This window comes from Prosopis cineraria, unplaced genomic scaffold (genome assembly GCF_029017545.1).
Source record: "Prosopis cineraria cultivar Desert tree isolate PC_DT_omini unplaced genomic scaffold, ASM2901754v1 PC4, whole genome shotgun sequence".
NCBI lineage: Eukaryota > Viridiplantae > Streptophyta > Magnoliopsida > Fabales > Fabaceae > Prosopis > Prosopis cineraria.
In genome coordinates this window covers 20,468,663-20,479,585 of record NW_026555335.1, presented here as the reverse complement: position 1 = coordinate 20,479,585, position 10,923 = coordinate 20,468,663, and the positions used below count along the sequence as shown (strand labels likewise).

Below are 10,923 nucleotides of genomic sequence, written 5' to 3'. Positions count from 1 at the left end.
AAGTGCTCCTCCTACACCATTCGTTGCCTCTCTCATTTGCCTCCTCTTTGTGTTTCATCCTCTCTTCTCTAGAGGTACATGGGGTTGTGATTTCTATAATTTTTCTTTATTTTCTTCCAATATACTTAGATTTTCAGATTATGGAATTGATTTATTTAATATTATGGATTGTTTAATTAGTTGATTTTTATTATTTAAATTTCTCCTCATTTGTTTCCCATTTTAATATTGTGGGGTGTCAAAAATTGCTAATGTTTGATGCTTTATTGACTTGAGAATAATTGTAGATGATATGCTTAGCTTATGATGATTATTAAGATAAAAATTAGTGATTAAAATGAGATATTTATGACGATTGTATTTTTCTATAAATTTTGACTGATTTATTTCAATAATTTTTAATTTAAATTTCGTGCATTGTTTGATCAGAGTAGTTTTATCGTTCAAAATTACATATTGAAATGTACTAGTGTACCAGTTTTTATTATAGTTGGAGTTTATTTTAATGACAAAAATTGACGCGTGGTTTCTCTAAAAATCATTGCTATTTTATTGACATTTTTACACTTGGCAAAGAATGATTTGTTCTTGCCTTAAGATTGCTAATATAAGATATGTGTAATCTTAGAATGATCAGTGAGACAAAAAACATTGATTCAAAATGATGTTTATGTGTTTTTCTTTTTTCTATGATTTTTTAATGAATTTTATATATAATTTTATAATAATTAGAGTTAATTTAAAAATCTTATTTTGTGAGAATTTTATTGGTTTTGTGACTGTATACATGGTTGGAATTAGTTTTTTGAGTGAGATGCCAAGATTGAAAAGAGGGTTTTAGCTCAAGAAATACTTTTTTTATGTTATTATGCTGCCGAATTTTTGTCAACGGTTGAAGGAGTATGTGAATGCTCATACATTGTGACTCATAATTTATTAATTACTCTATATTATATGTAGAGTAGTCAATTTATTTATTGATAATCTTTCTATCATTCCTTTCCTCTCCATATTCATGAGTCACTTATCACATTTCCTTGAATGAATTGTCTTTTGGATTAAAAAGTTATGGATAAAAAATAGATAACTTTTAATCGATTAAGTAAAGAATATTTGGTGTGAAAGAGTTTATGAGGTTTGCTCTTGAGCATGTAAAAGACCCTAGAAGAATAGTATGCCCTTGTGTAAGATGTGGTCTTTTGAAGCAAATTAATGCATCTGAAATGGAAGACCATTTAGTGTGCTATGGAATTGATGAAAATTACAAGTATTGGCATCAGCATGGAGAGACTAGAGAGGATGAGTCTACTAATAATTAGGAGTATAAAGGAAGCTTTGAATCAGATGATCATGACACAAATACTTATAAGAGTGACTGTCTTGAAGAGATAGCCAATGCAATTGAAAGAGAACTTGAGAGTTGCCCTAAAATATTAGAGATGTTGAAAAATGATGCAAAGAAGCCCTTGTATGCCGATTGCACTGAATTTACAAAGTTGTCAGCAGTGTTGAAATCGTACAACTTGAAAGTGAGCAATGGATGGAGTGATAAGAGCTTTACAGAAAATCTTACACTTATAAACAACTTCTACCTGCGAACAATGAGCTTTCAAGAACTATGCATGAGGTAAAATAAATGCTACACTCAATTGGTATGAGTTATGAGAAAATACACGCCTGTTCTAATGATTGCATATTATTTAGAAATGAATATGCATCATTAATGGAGTGTCCAAAATGTAATGCCTTGCGCTACAAAGAGAATGAGAAGAGTCCAAAGAAGGCGTTATGGTACTATCAAATGTCAACCATATTGGTCTTCCGACTTCTCAGCATGATAGTAGAACTGATGGAGAAGGAATTATGGAAAATAAAGTAGTTACAATCTCCAACTTACAATGGGAGTAAGCACATTTATATGTACTACACAACTCTATAGAGGTTGAGGAGTATGTAGAGATGCACATGGTCGAGCTGAAGTAGGATAACCCTAATATATTAAAAATTTGGTATGCAAACAAGCATAATAAGAGTTTTACAGTTTGGTTGAAATAGCACATTCTTGAAAAGTTGACTACCGATCCTGATTTAGTTTTTGAAAAATTAAAATGGTTGGCAAGAGGTTCAGATAAACAAGTTCTTTCCTTCACTGGCTATCTCATTAATGGGTACATTTTATACCAAAGAGCAAGATGGTCGGAATATAATGCAAAATAATGGTGTAACTCTTATAGCCCAAGCAATACATATATCTAGTACTTAAAGATAAAAATCCCTTGTACGTAAAAATGTCATACTTTGGGGTAATTGAGCACATTTGGGAGTTAGATTGCATCAAATTTCAAGTTCTAATTTTTGGTTGTAAGTGGGTTGATAAAAAAAATGGTCTTAAAATTGATGACTTGAGGTTCTTAATGGTATATCTTAATAAAGGTTATAAAGATGAGCATTTTATTTTGGCTTCACAAGCTCACCAAGTGTTCTTTGTTCCTGATCTAGCTAAAGTAAATTGGTCTATTATTTTATTAAGCAGTAAAATAAATGAAGATATGAATGATTCTACAGGTGAAGATGATCCCTTTATGGGGATATCATTTGAAAGTTATTTTGTTAAGGATGAAGCCTTTTATATGAGAAATGATTACAATGAAGGTATTTGAATTTCAAAGAAAAGAGGTAGAAACATTCGAGCAAAGAAGGAAAGCAAAGATAAGGAACGTACAAGAAAAAGAAAAAGAAAAATTTAAAACTATATGTTACTTGTTTTGTGTGATTTAAAAATTTATTGTTATTTATTATGTGCTATATTTGTTTTGTAATATGTGATTTACATTAAGCCTGTAAATTACTTATTTTGTGCTTTATTTTTTTATATTATTATTTATTATTTATTTTGTTTTTCTACTTTTATAGGTAAATGGCTTCTCAAAGGAGTGTTGGTCTCAGTAGACCTAGTAGTGCTGATCCTAGTGTTGAGATGAATGACCAGTAAATTTAGCAAGAAGCAAATCAAATAATAAGAGGATTGACATTGATGACTGAAGTGAATAAAAGAAGGGCTGTAGATAGAAATATGAAGTTGAATGGAATTTCAAAGGTCAACCTATCAAGACCAATAGAAATAAATTCATCAGCTACATAAGGGTTGTGGCAAAAGCAAATGTGCTAATTACAATTACGCACTGGAATCATATTAGTCTAGCTATGAAAAATTATATTTAGGAGCAAGTAGAGATAAAATACTTTACTCACATCGTTGTAGTTAATTGAAATTACTTGACTAAAAATCTAATTAATTGTCTTTGTTTACAGTTAGCGTTTGTAATTGATGCTAGTCGGATGAAATTTGTCATCCAACAAGCTGGAAAGGCAATGTAGACATTTCGGTATTTCATGGGAGCGAAATACATTAAAAAATTAGGAGGAAACATTGGTGCTAAGGTCCCCAACTTGATAAGGCCATTAGTTTCATAAGAATAGTGGGATGAATTTATTGCTCAACGTCTCGAGGGACAATTTCAAGTAAGAATAATGAGATGAATTAAATTTTTATTATTGTCGATATGTTTAATTTTATTGATATAATTCTATGTTTTGCACAGGAATTGAGCCACAAAAATAAAGAGTTGTATGAGAAAGATTCATACCCCCTAACAAGAAAGGGCGCATAGGATATGTAGGAATTGAGCAACAAATGGTAAGTTAATATTTATACTATATAATTGTAGCTTATTTCATGGATATATATACTATACTCATATTTAAATTTACTTAAATTCGTAGATCGAACGAGAGGATTTAGGGGCAAGCTCAGTTTCATGTCACAGACTCTTCATAGAAGGCCGAACTAATAAAGAAGGAAACATTGTTGATAAATATAACCTCCTTGAGGTTAAATCACACTTAACTCCAAATTATGGTAATATAGGGCTTAACTCACAAGAATTACCACTGTAGGGTTTATAAAAGAATTTCTCAAAATCTATTTTAAGGAATCCCAATTTTTACACAGTTCAAATCTCAAACAAGTTTTAAGGACTCCAAATCAGAGTTTTGAAAACAAAGTGAAAGCTTGAAAATTAATTGGGACCCAAAAATGAGTTTTAAAACTCAATAGATTTTTACATAGAATTTGACATGTGCACTGTGATGTGTCTCCTTTGTGCCATGCGTAGCAGCTTAAGGCACCATGCACTGTGGCGTGAGACGCCATACACCGTGGCGCATTGCATGAAATTTGACAGATCAATGCTGTCATTTGACAGTATAAGGAGCGAACTTTCGACGTGTCCTAAATTTTGTTCGACGTCCGATTGAGGTGATTTTGGTGTCTACACAGAGCTTTCTCCTAGCTCTAGTTAATGGCACCAGTTTCACACTTAAATTCATTTTCTATCAAAAGTTAGACACTAAAATCTATTTTGACACATTGCATAAAATTTCCCAAATGGGGTGTCCCAACTCAACCACAATACCAATAGCCTATACCAACCCTCCGACCATACTCAATGGACTTTTGCGGACTCGTGCAACACACCACACACAAACAAATACACTTATTTCACAAAATTACCACTCAACCCTAATTTTCACAAAACATTGAGGGGGAGGAAAAGTTACACAAAATTAACCATTTCATTCATATTTCTTAAAAATACACATGTTCCTATTTACACAAGTATTTTGGCCCTATCCTCGGTTCACAACAGAATTCACTAACCCAGGACATAAAATACACTAGCTAAACACAAAATCATGCAAGTAATACATCAATCATGACAATTGCTCCTAGTTGGCAAATACATTAACAATCACACATGTAAACAACTAAAGAGAGATATAATGAGGATTTACTCCACAAATCCTAAGTCTCTATGCATTTTTCTCGACTCAAATCCAATGAACTAGTCCCTAAAAATATTGAGGATAGAGGAGTGAGTACAACCACTCAGTAACCAAGTTTCACTTAACCTTTACAGTTACATATTAATTGTAAATAGATGCAAATAGGCACATAACACATATATCACATAATATTGGGCCACGGTTAACAAAACTATCAAACATATGACCGGGATTGCTATAAAACACTATATCATGTTGTTTTCAAAAACTTACTTAAGATCACAAAAATAACAACCATACACCCTTAACGCACACCGAACCATAATACTAACAACCATGTGGCCAGACTTATATGCATGATCATATGCCAACCTTATATTCTCCTGTTACCTCCGACACAAAATCGGTGACTATCACAAGGCTACGTCCTTCACGAACTAACCCAACCTTTTACTTATAAGGAGCTACCGGGCTAGGGTTTAACTCACTCTCTTATGTAATCTGGTTTTTCCCAATACTAACAATAATGGGGTGTTGTACCCTTAATCTAGACTCCTCATAAACTGGTAGAGACTAGTTAGGTTCGAGTCCCTCATAGAACAAGTAGAATAGTCCCGAATCAACTATAGGACAAGGGCTACCTCTCGATTCCAATGGTCGACGCCAAGGCTAGTTCCTGATTCTAACAGTCACTGCCAATACCATGTGGATTTCAACCAATCTACTCCTTTCCTTAGGAGAACTCCCGCCAATGATCATGCTGTGCACATTTCACATATAATATGCATTTTAACAATCCTTTCTCAAACAATGAACTCACATCACACATTTGCTCATAATTAACTCATATTTCATCACAATTTTCCACCCATAGTAGTAAATCACAAATAATTTCATAAAACATTAAGGGTGGTAGAATCAAAGTTTTCTCTTCTCCAAAACCATTTCACAATCAAGTATTTGTCAATATGTATCATCAAATTAAACTCATCAATCACATTTCACTAACAATTAACATTCAACTATAAAAATTAAGTTTCTCCCGGTTACATAGTATGGGGTAAACCTTTGACCTCTCAAAGGATATCATTATCATCTAGCTCTTTAAGCTTTATCAATATAAAACTCCTCATACATTATTTTACCAACTCATAACCACTACTCATTCTTACCCAATGGGCTCATTAGATTTTATTAATGCACATTATCATTAATAACACCTCAAACCATCATTAATGCACATTAACCTCTCCCAACTACCTTATAAATACTAATTTTTGGATATTAAATGCTCCCATTGACCAACCACCTTCAAAATCATTAATGTGATATTTCAATACATTAAATCACTCCTATTAATCTCATTTTAACTAATGAAATCGGACCTATACTCATATGGTTTGAAAATCCATCGCCCAACTCAAACCCTACCATAAATAATCATAAATGAGGGAAAGAAAGGAAGAAGAAAGCACTATGATCTTACCTTGAGTGTTTGGGAGTTCCAATCTCCCAACAATGGGGCCAAATATTGTGCCCTAGTAGAGCCAAAACCAAGCTCTTCATTTTCCTCCTCTTTCTCTCTTCTGTTTTCACATAGCTCACGAGCTGATTTATTAGATTTTTGGCCATGCGTCATGGCGCACACTGCCGTCTATCACAACGCATGGCACAGAGGAGCCCGTTACATTCAAATTGTGTCCGTGCGTCATAGCTGACCAACCACGTGTGGCGACGTGTGGCATAAAAGACAACTCTTCACTTTTTTGTCCTCTTTCCTTGCCCGGGTAGCTCGCCATCGATCTGGACCCACTTTTAGGGCTAAGATCATAGTAATTATGCCAAGTTAAGCCCCTCTGGGCACACACCTTATTAACTCACTAACTACCTTAATTAAGTTAATAAATTAGGGTTAAAATTTTTTGGATGTTATAATGAACTTGTTCAGGAGCTTGCTAACAAGTGTGTCAGTACATTAACTTAACTTAATCCTTTTTTTTGCACTTAATCAACTAATTTAACTTTCTTACTATATATTACATAGGCCAAGATCGAGAAAAGTGGCATGCCTGATGATGATGTCTTGGGCAAGGCATTAGGTAATGCCGAACACCCTGGTCGAGTTAGGGGATATGACTTTGGTGTCTCAAAAAAAAAAAATATTCGAGTCACATAAGAAAGCAAGGTCAACAGAGGATGTTGGTGCAAGGGCTAAGATTGCCACCCTAAAAGAGGAGTTATCTAGGTAATGGGACATGATTGAAGCTTTGCTAAAGGACAAGGAGAGGAGGGAGGCAGAGTTTCATATTAGTCCTAGCGGGAAAGGTAGTTACAGTGTCATGCAGCCTATTAAAAATCTCCCCGAGGTAAAACATTATTAATTTATTTCACTTATGTTTCACTATTTCTATTTCTTATAACTTTAATATAGTATACTACTTATTAATATAGGGTGAGAACCTATGTGAGTTATTGGCGAATAGCCAAAATCATCATGTGGTTGCTATCGGTCGGGTGTTTAATTTGCCAGGAGACATATTACATAATATGCCATTGCCTGCATCCTATGTACATGTTGTTATTGATGTGCCAAAGGATTTGAACTATTCGCTACCTATTCCCATTGAGGACGCAGGGATTGTTGGAGAGGCAATGGGTAGTTTTATTGGATAGCAAGCTAGTTAAGTTAGGATATCAAGTCTTAAAAAACTAGCAAAGATGCATAGTAAAAAAAAAGATGATACCTCGATCTAGGCTCTCCTTTAAAAAGGCAGTCTCCCATAAAGCTGTACCTGAACAAGAGCCTCAATTGCCAAGCCAACATAGAAATTTTCTCCAAGCATATGCAATGGTTCATAGGTTTAATCCTCCAATCCTATAAATCCCATTCAAGGCTGGTATATATGGCAAAGACAGATATGATATGCTTTCGCTTGATGTTGTTGATGAAGTGCTTCAACATGATATGACCAGTCTCACTGTTCTTTGCTTCTACATATGGTAATTTTTTTTCATATATGAATAGTTAATATTTTAAATATAAATAATCCATTTCTTGTATTTATAATAGGTGCTTGTATGACAAATTTGTTGTCCCTTTCGATCTACAAATGAAGTTCGTCTTCATTAGTCCTTATGAAGTGGGTGCACATGCCTTAATTAAAAGCGACAAAATTTTAGAACAAGCAAAGGCATTAAGTGAAAATTTCAAAGTAAGGGCTCGAAAGGGAACATTATTCATAATACTATACTGTCAAGGGTAACGAAATTCTCACTTATCTTAATAATTTTTTTATTTTTAATTTAATGAATTAATTATAATTTTGCAACACTTATTAATACTATTATGGACCATTGGATGTTGATCGCCGCCGAACCATTTGGCAACACTTCAAAAATAGATTATCTCGATTCTCTTAGAGGGGAACTAGGGAGGAGACAAATTTTATTGAAGTTGATTAATACATAAGTGCATAAAGTATTTTACATATTTATTTAATTATTTAAATTTCATACTAACATATTTTTTACTGTTTCATTTGGGCGATTGTGTTATACTGCACTAACACAAAACAATCAATTCTAAGGTCCTTTACAAATTTTGATGCAGCATACACTTGGAATATAATTAAGATAATTAGAATTATTTATTAAAATAAAATTTAATGCATTAATACATATTTATCGATTATTTAATTTTTAGTGTCCAAGACAAAAAAAAAAAGCTTGGATTGTGGCTATTACATCATGAGGTTCATGAAGGATATCATTATCCATAACAAGAGCATAATTTCGTTGATGGTATGTTAAAAATATTAACTTTTAAATTACAAAAATATTTAACGTATTAAAATTATATTAATATATGATGGATCATTTATATATTACAGTACTATGATAATTCTTATGTTAAAGAATTCAGGGATGCAGAAATAAATGAGGTAATTGAAGAATGGTGTCAATACATATTTCAAGTGTAGACCTCATACAAAGAAGATTAACAGAACTACCTTGAAGAAGTATCTAGGAAGTTTTTTTTAATAGGTAGTTTATTTTTAAAAATAATTTAATTTATGTAATTACATTTTTTTATTGATTAATTTTGAAATTGAATACAATAAATTTCGTTGATATTCAAAATATGGAATGGTTAGCTGTTGCTATTTTAATTTCTTTTTGTAGGAGGGTTGGTATAAAAATAGCTCACGTATTAAAAAAAACCACATAAAAAATGATGGTTATATAAATAACCATCATTTATACTGATATAAATGATGGGTAACAAAGATACCTGTCATTTATACTAACTTAAATGACGGGTATCGTATTTACCCTGCCGTTTAAAGTATGGTGTGAATTTTTAACATACTTTAAATGACGGGTAAATAAGATACCCATCATTTAAGGTTAGTATAAACAACGGGTAAATTACTTACCCATAATTTAAAGTTCAATTTAAATGACAGGTAAATATTTTATCCATTATTTATACTTACTTTAAATGACGGGTAACTTATTTACCTGTCATTTATATTTTCATTTCGCTTGTCTTTCTGTAAAAATTTTATTTTAAATGACAGTTTTATAACTATCATTTATTGGTGGTCTTTAAATGTTAGCCGAATAAATGATGTGTATTAACCGTTATTTATGGATTAAAACAATTTTTATTTATTCTCTTTTTTATAGTAGTGATTAAATACTAACTAAATAAGGAGAGAAAAGCTCCTTCCAAAATCCTCTAACCAAACATGAAAAAGTAATTTTTTGTGATGATTTTCTGGGGCAAATTGTGTTGATGAATTAAGATAAGGGCAATTTTTGTCAATCAGTTTTTTTTTTTTAAAAAAATCTTGCTATATGGACCATTTCGTTCTTTCACATAGATCATTTCTGAATTTTAAGGTCTCTTTGTGACATTAATCATCAATGTTATCGATGGGTCTTCAATTTTCATTCTCCATTTATTTTATTTCTTATGTATTCATCGTCGTCGTCGTCGTATATATATATATATATATATATAATCTGTTGCTTTCTCTCACATATTATATAGATATCTTGGTTTCAAAGTTCCTTTCAAGTGTCAACCAAAGATGCTCCAAAGCCTCTAATCCAAACGAAATATCACAGAGGTAGAGAGAGAGAGAGAGAGAGAGAGAGAGAGAGAGAGAGAGAGAGAGAGAGAGAGAGAGGCAAGCATACATGGCTGAACTTCAAAGGTCTGTGGCATCTTTCAGAAGACAAGGCTCTTCAGGCTTGGTTTGGAACGACAAGTTCCTTTCAGCCTTCCAAGACCCCAATAACCAAACTAAACCTAACAACCAACAACCTCCTGATCCCCAACCGCTGCTCGATCGCAGCCGCTCCACCGGATCACGGCCTCACCGGGCCGTCAACGTCACCCTTCCTCCCAAGGATCCGCCGTCTCCTAAAGTTCCTACCTGTGGACTCTGTGGCTTCTTCGGCAAACAAGCTGGCCCCAATCATCTCACCAATCCAAAGTCAAAGAAACGTAGGTGATTTTATATATATATATATATATATATAGATATAATATGTATGTGTATATATGAACAATATCATGAGGATTTGAGCATGTAAACTTGGACTGTTTCTTGAGCCTTATATTGCCTCTTTTTCATCACTTGCGTTTTTTTGCGGTTGAGGTTCTTGTTAAGAATGTGTTTTCCATGGAATTAGAGCATATATATATATATATAGACATATGTATGCAATCCAGTTTAATGATGTATTGTACCTTTCATTGACTCTAATGTCCCGTGTTGATCATCTAGCTTTGCTTTGTTGATTTGATTTTCCTTTTTCAATTATTAATTCGTATGTTAATTCAGTTATTGATTGATTGTATTTTGTAGATTGTTTCATTATAATACACTTGAATTAATTTGACTTTTGATCGTCGGTACATAGACAAGGAAAAAATGGAACAAGGTATTTAGTTTTTATCAGATAATTTTACTTTTAGTGCTAATCACTTGATTTCAGATGCCTTGTTCCTTTCTCACAAATGGCTATATATATATATAAATGTGTGTGTGTGTGTGTGAAATATTG

At 32.8% G+C, this 10,923-nt stretch overlaps 1 protein-coding gene across 1 annotated transcript; it reads left to right on the top strand.

The window, feature by feature from the left end:
- Positions 1-9,981: 9,981 nt before the first annotated feature.
- On the top strand, positions 9,982-10,642 carry LOC129307824 (uncharacterized protein At1g15400-like). Its single transcript, XM_054948740.1, has one exon. It carries the CDS (start codon positions 10,051-10,053, stop codon positions 10,366-10,368), a length of 318 nt encoding a protein of 105 aa, XP_054804715.1. The 5' UTR covers positions 9,982-10,050; the 3' UTR covers positions 10,369-10,642.
- Positions 10,643-10,923: the final 281 nt, after the last annotated feature.

Coding starts and splice junctions, on each gene's coding strand:
- LOC129307824 (XM_054948740.1), top strand. CDS start 10,051: ATGGCTGAACTTCAAAGGTCTGTGGCATCTTTCAGAAGACAAGGCTCT.